This window comes from Artemia sp. Qi Xiang Cuo, chromosome 14 (assembly GCF_049724085.1).
Source record: "Artemia sp. Qi Xiang Cuo chromosome 14, ASM4972408v1, whole genome shotgun sequence".
Classification (NCBI taxonomy): domain Eukaryota; kingdom Metazoa; phylum Arthropoda; class Branchiopoda; order Anostraca; family Artemiidae; genus Artemia; species Artemia sp. Qi Xiang Cuo.
The window spans coordinates 70,674,728-70,695,782 of NC_142807.1; the positions used below are offsets into that span (position 1 = coordinate 70,674,728).

Consider the following 21,055-nt stretch of genomic DNA (forward strand, 5'->3'; position numbering starts at 1 on the left):
ATCATCATCAATAACATTCTCTCTCTTCATACCCCCCCCCTCCCCTGGACACGGCCATGATCCTATATACTTTTATTCTTTCGATTTTGTTTATTTGTTACAAAAATTTTTCCTGCGAGTTGAAGAAGGAAGATATCTCTTTCTCTCCCTAGTAATACAGAAAAGTTAGATTTGGTTATCTTTTTGAAAAACCAGGTTTTATGTAAATTTCTATGGATGGGATATTAAATAAATCTCCTTACGAAAAAAAACTTTATGATTCGATGACCTAGTCCTTGGTAACGAAAAAAATGAATCCAATGAAATGCAAGCAATTTATGTATTTTCTTCCATTACAACATCATCATCATCAATAACATTCTCTCTCTTCATACCAAATACAGAACCAAAGATGTTCTCACACATAACCTTTATTTCTTCTTCGGACATTCTTTCAGACGTGGTAATAGCATTAGCGACCGCAAGTGTTTGTGCAGTTGTTTTGCCTCGCACCCAAACTCGACCATTTAATCCGACTGCAGCTTCGAACTTGATCTCTTTACCAAGATTCTTTATTAAATTTGAATCTTTTCTCAGAATCCTAAAAGCAAGACAAATTACATAAACAAGAATAAATGTTTACTGTTATTAATTAAAAAAAAATCCTAAAAAAAAGCTTTACAAAGAAAATTAAAGATCATAATAAACAGTAGATACGTAGATACAAATACCTTCTAAAATTCAAACTTAAAACGACAAGAACCTACTATTCAAGAGTAATTGAAACTCAAAACAAACAGAAATGAAGTGAGCAATCATAGCAAGAATATACAACAAGTAATAACACAAATGAATAAATAGATCTTAAAGCGAGTAATGCTTAGATTGAACATGAAAATCAAGCTTAAAACGAAAAAAATATTTTCCAATTCAAGTATAAATGAAACTTAAAACGAACAGAAATTAAATAAACAGTCAATGCAAACAAACATACAATAGATATTAATGTAAACTAGTAAATAAATCTGAACACGAGTGAAACTTAAATTGAATATGTAAATCAAGCTTGAAACGAACAAAAATCACCACAAACAAGAGTTTGGGTATGACCTCCTTCTCTCACTGTAAAAGTCTAAAACCTACTGCGTCATTGGCGCTTTACCGAAAACCAATTTTACTACAAATATTTTCTTTTGTACTTAATATTGAAAATAAACATTAAAATTATAGTAACATTTTGAACTGATGAGCTTTCAGCAATTAATATCATTATACATCAAATATTCAGTTTAATTTATTAGCTCTTTCTAAAGTTGTTAAAGACGAATATAGTTTCCCTACAAACAAGTGTTTGGATACTGCCTCCTGTCCTAACTGTAAATAAAAATCAAAAGCCTACTGCGTCATTGGCGCTTAACTGAAAACGGATGATACATTAAAATATTTTCTTTTCCAGTTCTTACAGCATTGAAAATAAAAATACAATTACAGTGAAATAAATTCTTGAACTGATGGATCTTTCAACTAGTAATATAGTTATACATCAAGTATTCAATTTGATGTTGTTTATACTTACCAAGACTGTTCAAGACGTATATAGTTTTCAGTAAAGCGCCAATGACGCAGAAGGTTTCACACTTTTACAATGAGAGAAGGGGGTCATACCCAAACTCTTGTTTGTGGTGAATTTTGTTCGTTTCAAGCTTAATTTGCATATTCAATTTAAGTTTCACTGGTTTTAAGATTTATTTATTAATTTACATTAATATCTATTGTATGTCTGATTGCATTGATTGTTTATTTAATTTCTGTTCGTTTTAAGTTTCATTTATACTTGAATAGGAAAATATTTTTTTTCGTTTTAAGCTTGATTTTCATATCTAAGCATTACTCGCTTTAATATCTATTTATTCAATTATATTATTACTTGTTGTATGTTTTTGCTATGATTGTTTATTTAACTTCTGTTCGGTTTGGGTTTCATTTATTCTTTAATAGTAATTTCTGGTTGTTTTGAGATTGAATTTTAAAAGGTATTTGTATCTGCTGAGCTTAAGTTTAAAATGGCCTTTACTTTTTTTGAAATACTTATCTTTCGGAAAGTTTTTTTTAATTAATTTTTGTTCGTTTTTTATTGCAAAAAATTTCAAGTTTAAAAAATTCCTTATTTCAAAATGAAACTCAAACAAAAATCAAATCTTCATCAAAGTATCAAAACTGATATCAAAGTAATAATATCAAAATGAAAAATGGGTTTGTTTCAACATCGGAGTTTTTAATATCTGATGTTTGAACTATTTCTTAACAAAATTGCTATCTCAAAATTTTTATCGGAAGGGTTTGGGGAGAAAGGGTGTGGGGGGGATAATTAAGCTTCGATCTTTTTTAATTCTCTAGAATTGAACTAGAAATTTCTATTTTTAATCAAATGAGCCCTCTCTGAGGTTTACACGAGCATTCCTTCTATAAGAACCATATATTTACCCAGAGCATAACTTACAACGCCTGTCCCTGGGCCCTAGGGGGTTGTGTCGACCCGGGAGTTTTAATATCTGATGGCTGAACTATTTTTAACATAATGGACACCTGAAATTTTTATCAGATGTGTTTATCCATCCGATACACCGAAAGGCGTGGAGGGCGGGAGGGGCTAGTTGCCCTTCGATCTTTTTTCACTCTGAGACAATGAACTACAACTTTTAATTTCCATTCAAATGAACCCTCTGTGAAGTTTATACGAGCATACCTTCCATAAGAACCATATATGCCCACAGAGCAATAATTACAACGCCTGCCACGGCCCGGGGGGGGGGGGGGATTTTTTCTTATCTGACCTTTGAACTATTTTTAATGAAATTACCATACGTAATGGAATTTTTGTTATATGATCTTTGAACTATTTTTAACACAATGGCTACCTCAAATTTTTATCACATGTATTTGGGGAAACGGGGCTTGGGGGGGGCAGTTGCCCTCTGATCACTTTTGACTCTAAAAAGGGCACTAGAACTCTCAATTTCCAATCGAATGAGCCCACTTTGAAGTTTATAAGACGACCCCTTTTATATGAAGTGCCTCTGGGAAAAAAATAAATGGAGTGTGGGGGAAGTCTAGCTGCCCTCCAATCACTTTTGACTCTTAAAAAGTGAATTACAACTTTCAATTCCCAATCAAATGAGCCCTCTAGAAAGTTTACACGAGTATCCCTTCCATAACAACCACATATGCCCCCAGGGCATAACTTACAACGCCTACCCCCGGGCCCTGGAGGGATGTGTCGACACCGGAGTTTTTTGTTATCAGAACTTTGAACTATTTTTAACAAAATGTCTATCTCAAAAATTTTATCTGATGCATTTAGGGCGTGGAGAAGGGGGGGGGCTAGCTGCCCTCCGATCTCTTTTGTCTCTTAAAAAGTGAACAAGAACTTTAAAATTTCGAATCAAATGAGCCCTCTCCAAAGTTTATACGAGCAACCCTTCCATAAGAACTATATATGCTCTTATTTTTCTTATCTGACCTTCGAACTATTTTTAATGAAATGGCTATTATAAAAATTTTATCGGATGGGCCTGGGGGAAAAATGGGTGTGTGGAGGAGGGGGGCTAGTTGCCCTTGGATCTGTTTCGACTCTTGAAAATTGAAATAGAAAATTTTACTTTCCAATCAAATGAATCCTGATCTAAGTTTTTACGAGCATCCATTTCATAAAAACCCAATAAACCTACAGGACGACACTTACAACACCTAACCTCCGGGCTCTGGGGGTCATTTTGTTATCTAATTTTTGAACCATTTCCAAAACACTGGCTATCAAAAATTTGTAGCGGACGGGTTTGGGGACAAAGAGCGTGGGGGGGGGCTAGTTTAACTCTCTTGACTCTTAAAAAGTGAACTAGAGCTTTCAATTTCCAATAAAATGAGCCCTCTATGAAGTTTATACGAGCATCCCTTTTATAAGAACCACACATGCCCTTAGGGCATAACTTAGAACGCCTTGCCCTGTGCCCTGGGGGGTTCTATTGACACCGAATTTTTTCTTATCCAACCAATGAACTATTTTTAACAACACGTCAATCTCAAAAATTTCATGAGATGGGTTTGGTAAAAGAAGACGTTGGGAGGGGGCTAGTTGTCTTCGGGTCTCTATTGATCATTACAAAGGGAGCTCGAATTTTCAATTTCCAATCAAATGATACCTCTCTGAAGTTTGTAAGAGCATCCCTTTCATACGAACAATATATACCCCAGGGCATAACTTATGATGCCTGCCCCCGGGCCCTGGGGGGTTGTGACGCCACCTGAGTTTTGTTATCTGACTTTTGAGCAATCTTTAACTGAATGGCTATCTCCAAATTTTTATTAGATGCATTTGGGGAAAAGGGGCTTGGGGGGGGGGCTAGTTGCCCTCTAATCTCTTTTGACTCTAAAAAACTGAACCAAAACTTTCAATTTCCAATCAAATGAGTCATCTCTGAATTTTTTACGAGCATACCTTCAATAAGAACCAAATATTCCCCAAGGGCACAACTTACAACACGTGCCCTTGGGCCCTGGGGGGCTGTGTTGACCCCTGAGTTTTCATTATATGGTCTTTGAACTATTTTAAATAAAAGCTACTTCTAAGTTATTATCGACGGGTTTGAGGAAAAAAGGGCATGGAGGGGGAGAAGCTAGGTGCCCTCCAATCTCTTTTGACTCTTAAAAGGTGAACTAGAACTTTCAATTTCCAATCAAATGATCCCTCTTTGAAGTTAATACGAGCATCCGTTCCATAAGACTCATATATACCCCCAGGGTACAACTTAACGCCTGCCCCGGGCCCTGGTGGATTTTGTCGACACCGGAATTTTTGTTATATGATCTTTGACCTATTTTTGACAACATAGCTATCTTAAAATTTTTATTGGATGCATTTGGGAAAAAACCGTTGGTGGGGGGGGGGGAGCTGGTTACCCTCCAATATCTTTTGACGCTCAAAAAGTGAACTAGAACTTTCAATTTCCAATCAAATGAGCCCTTTCTGAAGTTTATACGAGTAGTCCTTCCATAAGAACCATATATGCCCCCAGGGCATAACTTTTAACCCTTGCCCCTAAAGACTGTGGGGGGAGTGTCCTGCTCAAACATGAACTTTCAACTACATTGAACAAAATGGCTTCATCAAAATTTGGATTGTATGTGTTTGGGAAAACTGTGGGCGTGGGAGGGGTGTCAGTTGCATTAGAATCACTTGCGACTATTAAAAAAGGAACTAGCCATTTAAATTTCCAATCGAATGATCCCTTTCTGAAGTTTCTACGACAACATTGTCTATAGAAAACCTTATATGCCCCCAGGGTATAACTTACAAACCTTGAGGGCTGTGGGGGAGTTGTCATCCTCAAAGACCTCAAAATTACTTTTAATAAAATGGCTATCTCAAAGTTTTGATTGGATGTGTTTGGGGAAAACGTGGGCGTGAGAGGGGGGTTAGTTGCCCTCCAATCACTTTTGACAATTAAAAAGGGCGCTAGCTTTTTTATTTTTATCTGGAAATCAACTACGCTGAACAAAATGGCTATTTCAAAATTTTGATTGGGTGTGTTTGGGGGAATGGTGGGCGTGGAGGGGGGTTTAGTTGCCCCCCATCACTTTCGACAATTAAAAAGGGCACTAGCCCTTTGAGTTTCCAATCGAATGAGCCTTTTTTGAAGTTTCTACGATAACACTTTCTATAAAAACCTTATATGCCCCCAGGGCATAACTTAATACCCTTGCCCTGAGGGTTATGGGGGAGTGTCCTCCTCAAAAACATATTTTCTATCTGGAAATCAAAAACGCTGAACAAAATGGCTATCTCAAAATTTTGATTGGATGTGCTTGGGGGAATGATGGGCGTGGGGGGGGGGCTAGTTGCCCTCCAATCACTTTCGACTACTAAAAAAGGCACTAGCCCTTTGAATTTCCAATCGAATGAGCCTGTTTCGAAGTTTCTACGACAACGCCTTCTATAAAAAAAAAAACTTATGTGCCCCCAGGGCATAACTTAAAACCCTTGCCCTGAGGGTTGTGGGGGAGTGTCCTCCTCAAAAACATATTTTCTATCTGCAAATCAACTACGCTGAACAAAATGGCTGTCCCAAAAATTTTGATGGGATGTGTTTGGGTGAACGATGGATGTGAGGGGGGGGGGCTAGTTGCCCTCTAATCCCTTTCGACTATTAAAAAGGGCACTAGAACCCTCGATTTCCAATGGAATGAGCCCCTTTTGAAGTTTTACGACAACCCCTTCCGTATGAAGGGCCTCTGGAAAAAAAAATAATAATAAATAAATAAATAATAATAAAACATTGGAGCCGTATGGCCTTTACTATAGGCAACGCTATAGCGTTGCCACTGATAAGCAAACTAAACTTAAAAACTCTTTCGCATGCTGACCAATGGTCTACGTTGCGCAGGTACCAATCTCCTGATTCACTGACTTCGACCGGGAGTACAATACATGGTTGGGGGTAAATCATCCGACGCTTCCACTGTTATTCCCCCAAATTTCTCCAGGTACCCATTTAGAGCTAGGTTGACTGTGATTGAGCTTACAGAGCCAGACCATTGACCCACGTTCCAAACCAAATAACCAGCGACACACAAATTATAAGCAAGTTACAAGCAAAGAGTAATAATAAAAAAACAAAGACTCTAGACTGTTAGAGTCTAAAGTGTAAAGACTAGAGTCTAGAGCTATGTAAAGACATGGGAGTCTATGACAAAATAAAAAAAGAAGAATATGGTTAAATGTACACAGTCTTAAACCCAGTAAGAACAGAGATATACATTCAAAATAAAGTTATTAAATAAGAATAAATGTTCATAGGCCTAAACAAAGAGTAATAATTAAAGATTGAAGTCTACCCTACTCTTAAAGGATGGGAGTCTAAAACTAAATGAACGAACAAGAATAAATGCTCAATTTTCAACCAAGAGTTCGAGTCGGCTCACTGTGGAATCAACTGGAAGTCAAGAAGAGTGGAGGTATATAATCAAAAGAGAATATTTCAAATAGGAATAAATGTTCACAGTTATAAAAAGGATCATAATAAAACAGTGGAATCCACCCTATTCTGGAGTCTAAATGAGGTTGTGGTGGTTAATAGCCAAAAAAAGAAATTTAATAAGAATTAATTTTCAGTTTTAAGCCAAGAGTGAGAGTTCATCCCACTGTTTAGTCTATAAGAATGCATGTCTATAAGAGTAGGTATGTACAACCAAGCAAACATTATTTAAACAAGAGTAGGTGTTCAATGTGTTCAGAAAAGAAGTGAGAGAGTAGCCCCATGTCGAGTCTAAGGTATAGGAGTCCATAAAAGTGGAGGTCAATGGTTAAACAAAAATATTGAGTAAGAATACATTTTCACATTTTTAGGCAAAGAGTGTAAACCTGCCCCACTATGGAGTCGTTAAACAAGATATTCAAATTTATGTACAATTTTTCTTGCTTTCAGTAAAACTAGAGATAAATATAAGAATATTCATCAGAATACACATATCAATTTTATGCTTTTCAGTCATATTTTGTAGTTTTCTTCTTCTTTTTTATTGTAGGTTCTCTCAGCAGTATTGTATAAGCTTTACGCAAACTATCATTACAAGTTTACAACAGAAATTGAGATCAATGCAAGAAACTGAAGCAGGTGGGAGTTCTTGACCCTTGGAAAATGAGTGCTTACTGAGATATAACCTCAATGGTTTATTGACATTTAATTTAAATTCAAATATATAATATCAATCACACCATGATCCTACCATAACTATCAAACAGTTCATGGAATGAACTGTACGTAAAGAGTGGATCATGGCAATAGCGACAAAACCTTTAAATAAATGAATTTTGGACCCCGATATGTACAGTAAATGGTAGCAATGTGTGTATTGCTCTTTAAACAGTTAATAAATCTTCTTAGAGTAACTAATACTCATAGGTAAAACATAAAAACCTTATTTTATGCATTTCAGTTACTGTTTTTGTGGATTTTCTTTTCTTTATTATAAGTTTTCTTGGCACTATTATATACACTTTAGGCAAACTATCATGTTGTAAAAACTAGAAAACTAGAGATGACTGTAATAAATTGAAATAGCCGGCATATTTTTTAACCCTTGGTCTGGGTATCGACCTTGAATTTTAGGAAAATGTTTGATATAGTTTTAAATTTTTACCTTGAGTTCTTTGTCTTTTTATTTTTGTTATACTGCGTCTTTTTCCATCTTGTATGACGAGTTTTCAATTAAATAAACAAATATATATATATATATATATATATATATATATATATATATATATATATATATATATATATATATATATATATATATATATATATATATATATATATATATATATATATATATATATAAACATAAACAAACAGCAATTAAAATAAGTCAAACTCAAAACGACCAGGAATTAATCTGAGTAGGGTTCTAAACCCTATACTTTCTAAAATCAAGAAAATAATGTGTACTTTACTGAAAAAATTCAAATACATTTACTGAAAAAAATGTGCATTGTCAGTTTAATATACATGTGCTGATATTTATTCCTTAAAATCTTAAGTAATTTTTTGGGTTTAGAACCCTACTTAGATTAATTTCTGCTCGTTTTGAGTTTGACTCTGTTATTTATTTTAATTTCTGTTTGTTTTGGGTTTCATTTATTTATTGGTACTGATTTGTAGTAATTGTATGCATGGTAGATTATTTGATTCTATTTTTGTTCATTTTTGGTTTAATGGAGTTCTTTACTTTTTTTTGAAAAACTTATTTTGTGCAAAAAGTTTTTTTGCCTAATTTCTGTTCGTTTTATATTGACATAGTCTTTTTTTAGGAAAAAGACTGAACCCCTTATGCAAATATACAGTCATCCTTTCCACATGAAACTTAAGCGCAACCTGGGCATAATTTACAACCCCTGTTCATTGACTCTGGGGTTTGTTTCAACCCCAAAAGCCTTGTTATATGGCATTTAGACTGTTTTGAATAGAATGGCTATCTCAAAATTTCTATTAGACGCATTTCGGGACAATACGACGTGTGTGTAGGGGTGAAATGGTAGCTGCCCTCTGATTACTTTGACTCTTAAAAAGAGCACTAGAGCGTCTGATTACCAATCCAATGAACCCCCTTTGAATTTATATGACCACATTTTCTATAAAAACCCAATAAGTCATCAGGGCACAACTTACGACCCTTGTCCTGAGGGCTGGGGGGATTTGTTGTCCTCAAAGACATAATTTCCAGACCTTTCTGATTGGCTTAAAAAAATCAATCTTCAATTTCGACTAATAAAAAAGGCACTAGTCCTCTCAATTTCCAATCGAATCCGCCCTTTTTGAAGTTTCTACAACAAAACTCTCTATAAGACCCTTATAGGCCTAACGGGCATAACTTACGATCCTTGTCATAAGCGCTCTGGCAGGAGGATTTTCATACTCAAAGACATAATTCTCATGCTTTCCAAAAACGTTCAATAAAATGACCATATAAAAGCGTTGATCGGAATTTTTTGGAAGAATTTTGAGCCTGGGGAGGGGGGGGGCTCTTCTCCCTCTGATTACTTTCGACTATTCAAAAGGGCAATAACCCTCTCAATTACCAATCAAATGAGCCCTTTTTGAAGTTTCTACGACAACATTTTATATAAAAACCTTATATGCCCCCAGGGCATAACTTACAACCTTAGCCCTGAGGGCTGTTGGGGGTTGTCATACTCAAAACATAATTTCCAGACCCTTTAACTACGTTCAACAAAATACCTATGTGAATTGTTTGCATCTCAAAGGGATTAAAGTATTAAGTGACTTTTCATTCTGACGCAATCTGGTACTGCTTATATCTTTTGGACTGACTTAATGCAGTAATTAATGTTGATGAAAAATCAACCTTAGGGTGGATTTTTGGATATATGTTTGTGATTAATGAATATAAAATATAGACATGGAAAACATCATTTGGAATGCAGTATTAAATTTTGTTTCAAGAGCAATGCTTGCCGGACTAAAACATCAATTCACTACTAATTGCGATGTGGAGTTTTTTTCCAGAGATAATATACACTGAGTGCAAAAGAATACATTCTACAGAAATCTGACCCACCGGACCCCTTCCGTAAATCAGTTAAGGATGAAGAGAATGTTTTGCAGATAGTGAAATTCTTTGCCAAATCAGCTAAAGAAAAGCGTCAACTTCCTACATTCGTCATTTTTGAGCCAACCGAGGTACCTGCATGCGGAGAAGAGATAAGTGCATGCGTAACAATCAAAGTAAATGATACGTGCCACCGTTTTGAAGGCTTCATGGAACGACTGAATAAAGGTGACTTAAATCTTTTTACTCTTACTAGTTTCCCTACCCAACCAAATGCGCCCACAAAGCTGTCTTTACTTTGTAATTGCTACAAACCCTCCGCCACTGAAAACCCCATCGGAGCGAAAGCGTTTATAGAATCTGCGTGCGGTGAATCCCTTGATGCTTCTAAGGTTGAGTTTAGACGAGGAAAAAATTGGTGGCGGTTGGCCATTGCGCAGAAGGCTACTGCGGAGAAATTGCTGCTCGCGATTAATAATGAAAACCAGAGTTCCAGTACAAAAATCAGAACTCCCTCACACAATGGTATAGTTAAAAGGATTCCCGAGTCTCTTAGTGCTGAGGATATACAAAGATTAATAGCCGGCTGTGAGAAAGTCGAACAATGTGGGAAATCACGAACCTTCAAGCTGTATTTTTCAAGTAGAGATGCTTTTGATACTGCCGCACAAATGACATTTAAAATTGACTTCGAGCGTTCCAAAATACAAGAATTTACTTTTCTCCCGAAACGTTGTTTTAATTGTCATGAAATCGGCCATATGTCGACACAGTGCAAAAATACCAAGAAAAGCGGCCATTGCGCCCAAAATTACCACGGTGCGACGAAAGAAATCCCGTGCCAGAACCCGATATGCTGTTTGAATTGTCAAAGCACCAAACACACGTGCTACCATGCTAACTGCCCGTTGAACAAGACTTTGAAGCCAAAAAGCCAACCTGTTCGAAATGGTTGAGCCCTATATTAAAATGAGCGTCTTGTCATGGAACGTAAATGGTAGTCTCAGTGCAAAAATTACCGTGGTGGAACAACTTTGCCTTACTAAAGAAATCATATGCTAACAGGAACATTTTCTCTCTGCTGACAATATGAAACTACTGGATATAGTGCCATCACATGTGCTCCACTTTGTAGCCGCTAAAAGGCCCAGAAAACGAGGCTGCCCCTCAGGTGGACTTGCTACAATAATAGATCGACATACTAACTCTGAACTTTTTGCAAAATCTGACCATTTTCTTGCAGTTAAAGTGGGTGATACTGTCATTGTTAATGTATACCTACCGACAGACTATAGAGACGAACATTTTGAAACGAAGTTTGCTCTAGCATGCAGAAAATTGGGTAAATGTTTGAGTAAAATCAGAACCTCGCACCTCCATTGGGTTCTGTTGGGGGACTTTAATTGTGACCTATTGAAAAGTGATAATCCACGTACGGCTCTGCTTCTTAGCCTGATTCCAAATGAAAGTGCTCTCTTACCAAAATCTGCTGATTTAACATATATACACCCCTCAGGATCCGTGTCAAACCTTGATCATGTGCATGTTTCCGGTAGTATTGCCAGTCGTGCAGTAAGTGTAAGCATACTTAATTAGGTTGTAGTATCTGACCATTTGCTATTGTCTTTCAGTATTATGGCTCCATTTAACAATGCAAGGGTAATCCAAAATTCAAAGTGGCGTAATGTGGTAGCATTAAATAAGATTGATATACCCCAGTACCAGCATTGTATTGGTAATATTCTCGCAAAGATAAAATACCATTTGAGCTTCTCCAGAGTTAGATTCCGTCTTCAATTAATGAAAATTATATTAAGTTAAATATATATGTGTCACTTATTTCACATGCTTTATTACAAGCAGAAAAGCAGTTTGCCCCTCGCACTAAAGTACGAGTCGGATTCCAAGTGAAGGCCTGGTCCCAGAATTCTTTACTTGTTGAGGCTTGTAATAGGGCCAAATTCTGGCTAAGTATCTGGATAGATTGCGACCGTCCCAGAACTGGTATCGTAAACCAGATCCGTTTATCCACCAAACGCCGTTTTTCAAAAGAGCTAGATAAACATAGAGCTACTTTTCGTTCCAATTTTTCTGAAAAAACTATTAATGACCCAGGACTTTTGTGGAAATATTTAGCACATAAACAAAAACAAAAGCCAAACCAGTCATTTAATATCCCTCCCGAACTATGGGAACAACATTTCTCCAGAGAGTTTTCAAAACCTGACCCACTAATAGAAAATTCTTTCCAAATTCACTTGACAAGATATTTATAATAAGAGATATATCAATGTCCACTATATTAGTTTCGGATTATTATAATTTAATTTGTAAAGCAAAAAATCGTTTTTCAAGAATTATAGATCATGTTTGTGCAAAAAACTTTATGTTTGGGAGCCCTTTTCTTTTTGCCCATCTTGCCTCACTTTTCCAAATGGTGTTTACAAAAGGAATAGTTCCTGTCTCGTTTTTAACTGGCCGTCTTACTCCTGTCCCTAAAAAAAATAAACCCCTAAATGACTGCTCGTCATATCGACAATAACGGTAGCTACAACTTTTTGTAATATTTTTTAGAAGTTGATAATGCCTGAGTTGGTTGATAAATGTTATATGCCCCCACACCAATTTGGGTTCTAAAAAGGAATAGGGTGCGCTTATGCACTGACGGTACTGTTGTCGGTTTTGATTGATGCTGATAAATCTAGAGAGCCGCTTGTTCTAGGGAGCCATGATGTCAGTCGTGCTTTTGATTTAATAATTAACGCGCATATCCTCACTGAATTGTATAAACGCTGGGTCAGTACCTGTATTATTTGTGCTTTGTATGATATGTATGATCATTTAAATGTCATTGTTAATCTGCCTCATGGAATAATTACAAAGATAACCATAACTGTTTGTCACGGAGTAAGGCAAGGCGCCCTTACATCCCCAATCGTGTTTAATAACTGTTTTCTGGACACACAGTCCCAAGCGCTTTCCTCCTGTATTTTAGAAGGTATAGATGTATCTCTTATTGTTTATACGGACGATGTCTTTAACCCCAGCCGATTGGTACGGGCGTTTGACAAAAAAATTTCAATTATGAGTCGAGAATACTCAAAGATAAATCTAAAATTTAGCACTGAAAAGTCAGAGGTGGTACTATTTAACTGGGGCCCAGTTCCCGAAGGATTTAAAGCTTATCTTGATGGAGTATTGGTTGTTCCTAAATTGGAAATGAATTATCTTGGCCTCCCAATTGGTAACTCCCTTAAAGCAACTAAAAAGCTTCTCATTCACCATTTCCAGCGCCGGACGTCCAGTGCCTACGGCGGAATAGTTTTCAATCTTCATTTTAATCGCCAGCTGCTAGCCAAATTATATAACTCATATGCGCTCCCGAATTTTTTATACCTTGCACCTTTTTGGCGTACATTTTCAGCAACGGAATTAAAGCAACTCCGACGAATTTATTACCGGTATGATAAATATCTTCTCGGTCTCCCTCTCCCTGGGCAAGTAATTCTTGGGCCAATACGAAATACAGTCTAATTGGCCCCAATGCTGCCATCGGCATATGCATTGTAGCTTACAATAGGGGAATAAATGGACACCCATGGTGTTCCCTTATAAAACAATAGGTCTTTCACGTTTACTGTTTTTGTGTTTGTTATATATACTCTAGGAGTGTTTGGTTTAATATTATGCTTGTGTGCTTGTTCCATAAGTTTTATCCTTGTTTTATTCTTGCTTGTCTACGTGCTTGTTTTATTGTGCTGTCATTTTCTGGTTTATTACTATGCTTGTGCGATTGTTCAATGAGTTTTAATTTCGTTTTATTTGTCATTATCCGTCTTTTTCTTTTGCTTTTGTTTTTCTTTTCTTCCTTTTTTTTATACTCCGTTTCATCATTGTATTTCAACGGGTTATAAATAAATTCAATTCAATTCAAAATTGCTATATCAAAATGTTGATCGGAAGTGTTGGGGAAATGAGTGTATGGAGAGGCACTCGCCCTCCGATCGCTTTTCACTATTAATAAGGGCAACAGCCCTCTCAATTCCCAATTTAATGAGTCCTTTTTGAAGTTTCCACGACAACGCTGGCAAAGACCTAATTTTCAAGAACTTTCAACTGCGTTGAACAAAATGTCTATCTCAAAATTTTGATTGGATGTGTTTGGGGAAAAGGTAGGCTTGACAGGGGTGTTAGTTGCCCTCCAATCAGTTTCGACTAGCGTATTAGATGGGCACTAGCCCTTTAAATTTACAATTGAATGAGCCTTTTTTGAAGTTCCTACGATAACATTTTCTATAAAACACCTTATATACCCCCAGGGCATAACTTAAACCTTAGCCCTGAAGGCTCTGGGGGGAGTGTCATCCTCAAAGACCTAATTTCCAGGACTATACCCCCAGGGCATAACTTAAACCTTAGCCCTGAAGGCTCTGGGGGGAGTGTCATCCTCAAAGACCTAATTTCCAGGACTTCAACGTAATATACGTTGAACAAAATGGCTATATCAAAATGATGATTGGATGTCTTTGGGGAAATGGTGAGCTTGAGAGGGGGGCTATTTGCCCTCCAATCACTTTCGACAATTAAAAAGGGCCCTAGCCTTTTGAGTTCCCAATCGAATGAGCCCTTTTTCAAGTCTCTACGAAAACACTTTCTATAAAAACCTTATATGCCCCCAGTGAATAACTTACAACCCTTGCCCTGAGGGGTTTGTCACCCTCAAAATCATAACTTCCAGAACTTTCAACAACGTTGAACAAAATGGCTATCTCAAAATTTTAATTGAATGTGTTTAGGGAAATGGTGGGCGTGAGAGGGGGGTTAGTTGCCCTCCAATCACTTTCGACAATTAAAAAGGGCGCTAGCCCTTTGAATTTCCAATCGAATGAGTCTTTTTGAAGTTTCTACGGAAACACTTTCTAATAGTGTTCTACGGAAACACTATAAAAACATTATATGTCCCCAGGGTATAACTCACAACCCTTGCTCTGAGGGCTCTGAAGGGGTTGTCATCATAAAAGGCCTAATTTCCAGAACTTTTAACTATGTTGAACAAAATGAATATCTCAAAATTTTGATTTGATGTGTTTGGGGAAATGGTTGGGTTGAGAGGGGGTTAGTTGCCCACCAATTGCTTTCAACTATTAAAAAGGGCACTGGCCCTTTTAATTTTAAATCGAATGAGCCCTTTCTGAAGTTTTTCGACAATGCTTTCTATAAAAAAAACTCATATGCCCCCAAGGCATAACTTACAACCCTTGGCATGAGGGCTCAGAGGGGGTTGTCATCTTCAAAGACATAATTTCCACAACTTTTGACTACGTTGAAAAAAATGGCTATCTCAAAATTTTGATTGTATGTGTTTGGGAAAATGGTGGGCGTGAGAGGGGGGCTAGTTACCCTCCAATTACTTTTGACTATGAAAAAAGCTACTACCCATTTCAATATCCAATGGAATAAGCCCTTTTTGAAGTTTCTACGACAACGCTTTCTATAAAGACCTAATATGCGCCCAGGGCATAACTTACAACCCTTGCCCTGAGGGCTTTAAGGGGGGGGGGTTGTCATCATTAAAGACATAATTTCCAAAATATTCAACTACGTTGAACAAAATGGCTATCTAAAAATTTTGATTGTATGTGTTTGGGGAAAAGGTGACCGTGAGAGTGGAGTTAGTTGCCCTCCAATCACTTTCGACTATTAAAAAGGGCACTAGCCCTTTGAATTTCCATTTGAATGCGCCATTTTTCAAGTTCTTATGGCAAAGCTTTCAATGAAAACCTTTTATGCCCCCAGGGTGTAACTTATGAACCTTGCCCTGAGGGCTCTGACGGGGTTATCATCCTCAAAAACCTATTTTCCATAATTTTCAACTACGTTGAACAAAGTGGCTATCTCAAAAATTTGATTGGATGTGTTTGGATAAATGGTAGGCGTGGAAGGGGTGCTAGTTGCCTTCCAATCACTTTCGACTATTAAAAAGGGTACTAGCCATTTCAATTTCCAATCAAATGAGCCCCTTTTGAAGTTTCTATGACATGGGCAGTGGGGGGTCATCCTCAAAGACCTAATTCTCAGAACTTTCAACTACATTGAACAAAATGGATATATCAAAATTTTGATTGGGTGTGTTTGTGGAATATGTGGGCGTGAGTGGGGGGCTAGTTGCCCTCCAATCACTTTCGACTATTAAAAAGGGTACTAACCCTCTCAATTTCCAATCGAATGAGCCCTTTTTGAAGTTTCTAATACAACACTTTCTATAAAAACCTTATATGCCCCCAGGGCATAACTTATAATCCTTGCCGTGAGGGTTGTGGGGGACTGTCCTCCTCAAAAACATATTTTCTATCTGGAAATCAACTACGCTGAGCAAAATGGCTATCTCAAAATTTTGATTGGATGTGTTTGGGGAAATGGTGGGCGTGGAAGGGGTGTTAGTTGCCTTACCATTAATTTCGACTCGACTATTAAAAAGGGCACTAGCCACTCCAATTTCCAATCGAATGAGCCTTTTTCGAAGTTTTTACGACAACTCCTTCGATACGAAGTGCCCTGGTCTAAAGGAAGAAAAAAATAATAAATAATACATTGTGTCAATATCGTTCTTTGCTTAGACAGCGCGATTGCGCTGCCTATGATTAACACGCCATGCATATATAATACTGGGAATAACAAAAGTATTAAATCAAAAATACTTGGAAAAACCTTACACTTTTCCTGGCAAAAAAAACTTATTTTCCAATCTCTGAGCATTAAATCCCCCCCCCTACCACCCTTAAAGACGCTTTGCAGGCTTATTCTTGAAGGTCCTATTTATTTCCCTGTCGCATTAACCTATATGTTTCATTAACCTATATGGGCATTAAGAAGAGTTTTGATGCAATAAAAGAGCGAGAAAGACCAATCCAATGGCTTAAAGAAGGTGGGGAGGTTTCTTTCTTTTCAAATAATACATACCGTCTAGCGTGATTTATAGGTATCCTGAACATAAAGCCATCATCTGAGAGTTGACCAAGACAACCAGATTTACCATCGCCTGATATACACACTAATTCTGGTTCCATATCTTTACTTGCCAAGAGTACCTTAGCATACACCAATTCTCCTTCCTAAAAACCAAAATTTAACATACAACAAAATTGAACTACCCAAAGTAGAGAACAATAGCACATGATTGAAAAACAAAAATTAGACAGTTAAATCCATAAATGGGAAACAAAGGAAAGAAGAGGACTAAAAAAGATGTAAAAAGCATCATAAAATATAAGAATCAAAAACCAACTGACGCAAAAACAAATCTGCTACAAACAACTTAATGGCGGAAAACTAAAAATGTTGTTTGGCTTTTTCCAGTGGTATTAAGAAGTTTTTGAATGCAAAAAATAGGTTTTCTATAGCTACCTAAGATAGGGTAAAAATAATTTTGATATCAACTGTTCCAACCTAAAACTATTTTTGAGAATGAAAGAAGAGATATATACATTTTAAAATCAGGATTTTTAAATACATTAAGAACCAAATAAGGTCAGGGAATCAATGCCGTGTCCAAGGGGGGTAGCCCAGATTGAATGCCCCCCCCCCCAAAAAAAAATTAATTATTTCTTTCATTTAAAAAAAGATTAATAGGATTTTATTTGTGAGCAGTAAATTTAACTATAAATGGTTTTTGCTTACAGCAAATAAAGTTTATGTTTCCAAATATAGTACCCAAAATATGTTAAAGACAGTTCATAAGAAAACACTTGCGATATTAGATTTCTTCCGTTACATTTGGAATTATTTTAGAATTCATTGCGGAACCAAAAAAAGAGCATACAATCTGGTGAATTCTGGAACATTTTAGATGCCGCTCCAATTTGGTGTTTTCGCTTGGTTTTTTACATGTGAAAAGTATAGACTAACAAAGCGTTTTCTTCCACTCTTAACACTAGAAATTATTTAGTATTTTACAGATAAAAAACGCAGTCTAACGGAGCATTTTCCTCTAAGTTTTAAGAGCGTACATACCCCAACGGTAAACTGAATGTTTTATAGAAAATAGAGCGTTTTCGTGGCAAATATTTCAAATTTGTAAAGCAAAGGCGCACAAAAAAGAGAGTCTGTCTGGTCAAACAATCAAGCCTCATACTAAGTGAAACTGAATAATCAAAATCTCGATTTTTCAGTTTCGATAAATCCAGCATTTAGAATAGTCAGTTTTATTCACTCCAACTCTCAACCCTAAATAAATCAGCGAAACTGAACTAAGCGCAGTTAACAATCAAGGCTCATACTAAGTGAAACTGAATAATCAAAATCTCGATAGTAAGTTTCGATAAAACCAGCATTTAGAATAGTCAGTTTTATTCACTCCAACTCTCAACCCTAAATAAATCAGCGAAACTAAACTAAACGCAGTTAACAATAAAGCCTCATACTAAGTGAAACTGAATAATCGAAATCTCGATAGTAAGGTTCGATAAATCCAGCATTTAAAATATTCAGTTTTATTCACTCCAACTCTCCACCGTACATAAAGCAGCGAAACTGAACTAATTGCAGTTAACAATCAAGCTTCATACTAAGTGAAACTGAATAATCGAAATCTCGATAGTAAGTTTCGATAAATCCAGTATTTAAAATAGTTCGTTTTATTCACTCCAACTCTCCACCCTAAATAAATCAGCGAAACTGAACTAAGCGCAGTTAACAATCAAGGCTCATACTAAGTGAAACTGAATAATCAGAATCTCGATAGTAAGTTTCGATAAATCCAGCATTTAAAATAGTCAGTTTTATTCACTCCAACTCTCCACCGTACATAAAGCAGCGAAACTGAACTAATTGCAGTTAACAATCAAGCCTCATACTAAGTGAAACTGAATAATCGAAATCTCGATAGTAAGTTTCGATAAATCCAGCATTTAAAATAGTTCGTTTTATTCACTCCAACTCTCCACCCTAAATAAATCAGCGAAACTGAACTAGGCGCAGTTAACAATCAAGCCTCATACTAAGTGAAACTGAATAATCGAAATCTCGATAGTGAGTTTCGATAAATCCAGCATTTAAAATAGTTCGTTTTATTCACTCCATCTCTCCAACCTAAATAAATCAGCGAAACTGAACTAAGCGCAGTTAACAATCAAGGCTCATACTAAGTGAAACTGAATAATCAAAATCTCGATAGTAAGTTTCGATAAATCCAGCATTTAAAATAGTTCGTTTTATTCACTCCAACTCTCAACCCTAAATAAATTAGCAAAACTGAACTAAGCGCAGTTAACAATCAAGGCTCATACTAAGTGAAACTGAATAATTAAAATCTCGATAGTAAGTTTCGATAAATTCAGCATTTAGAAGTCAGTTTTATTCACTCCAACTCTCAACCCTAAATAAATCAGCGAAACTAAACTAAGCGCAGTTAACAATAAAGCCTCATACTAAGTGAAACTGAATAATCGAAATCTCGATAGTAAGTTTCGATAAATCCAGCATTTAAAATAGTCAGTTTTATTCACTCCAACTCTCCACCGTACATAAAGCAGCGAAACTGAACTAATTGCAGTTAACAATCAAGCCTTATACTAAGTGAAACTGAATAATCGAAATCTCGATAGTAAGTTTCGATAAATCCAGCATTTAAAATACTTCGTTTTATTCACTCCAACTCTCCACCCTAAATAAATCAGCGAAACTGAACTAAGCGCAGTTAACAATCAAGGCTCATACTAAGTGAAACTGAATAATCAAAATCTCGATAGTAAGTTTCGATAAATCCAGCATTTAAAATAGTCAGTTTTATTCACTCCAACTCTCCACCCCAAATAAATCAGCGAAACTGAACTAAGCGCAGTTAACAATCAATCCTCATACTAAGTGAAACTGAATAATCGAAATCTCGATAGTAAGTTTCGATAAATCCAGAATTTAAAATAGTTCGTTTTATTCACTCCAACTCTCCACCCTAAATAAATCAGCGAAACTGAACCAAACGCAGTTAACAATCAAGGCTCATACTAAGTGAAACTGAATAATCAAAATCTCGATAGTAAGTTCCGATAAATCCAGAATTTAAAATAGTTCGTTTTATTCACTCCAACTCTCCACCCTAAATAAATCAGCGAAACTGAACTAAGCGCAGTTAACAATCAAGGCTCATGCTAAGTGAAACTGAATAATCAAAATCTCGATAGTAAGTTTCGACAAATCCAGAATTCAAATAGTCAGTTTTATTTACTCCAACTCTCTACCGTACATAAAGCAGCGAAACTGAACTAAGTGCAGTTAACAATCAAGCCTCATACTAAGTGAAACTGAATAATCGAAATCTTGATAGTAAGTTTCGATAAATCCAGTATTTAAAATAGTTCGTTTTATTCACTCCAACTCTCCACCCTAAATAAATCAGCGAAACTGAACTAAGCGCAGTTAACAATCAAGGATCATACTAAGTGAAACTGAATAATCGAAATCTCGATAGTAAGTTACGATAAATCAAGAATTTAAAGTATTTTTATTCACTCCAACTCTCCAACCTAAATAAATCAGCGAAACTGAACTAAGCGCAGTTAACAATCAAGCCTCATACTAAGTGAAACTGAATAATCGAAATCTCGATAGTAAGTTACGATAAATTCAGAATTTAAAATATTTTTATTCACTCCAACTCTCCACCCTAAATAAATCAGCGAAACTGAACTAAGCACAGTTAACAATCAAGCCTCATACTAAGTGAAACTGAATAATCAAAATCTCGATAGTAAGTTTCGATAAATCCAGAATTTTCAGTTGATACTATTTAGCCCTTTTCCTTTTGCTTCACTCTGTGGGCTACAGAGCTACTGGCTTGGTTGTCTCTTATTTATTAGATATTCTCAGATATCTTTCAGTAGATCTTTCGACTCAAGAAGTTCAAATATAAGATGATAGATATCGATTTCTGTGCTCTGTGTGCAGGAATAGTCGGCTA

At 36.3% G+C, this 21,055-nt stretch overlaps 1 protein-coding gene across 1 annotated transcript in view; it reads right to left on the reverse strand.

The window, feature by feature from the left end:
* Positions 1 to 290: 290 nt before the first annotated feature.
* Rrp40 (exosome complex component Rrp40) overlaps positions 291 to 21,055 on the reverse strand; it is a 60,412-nt gene continuing 39,647 nt past the window's right edge. Inside the window, exons 4-5 of the mRNA XM_089099809.1 lie at positions 17,062 to 17,213; positions 291 to 580 (exon numbers count right to left, since the gene is read on the reverse strand). Coding sequence (XP_088955935.1) covers positions 316 to 580; positions 17,062 to 17,213 — 417 coding nt within the window. The 3' untranslated portion in view covers positions 291 to 315. The remainder of the gene's footprint in view (positions 581 to 17,061; positions 17,214 to 21,055) is intronic.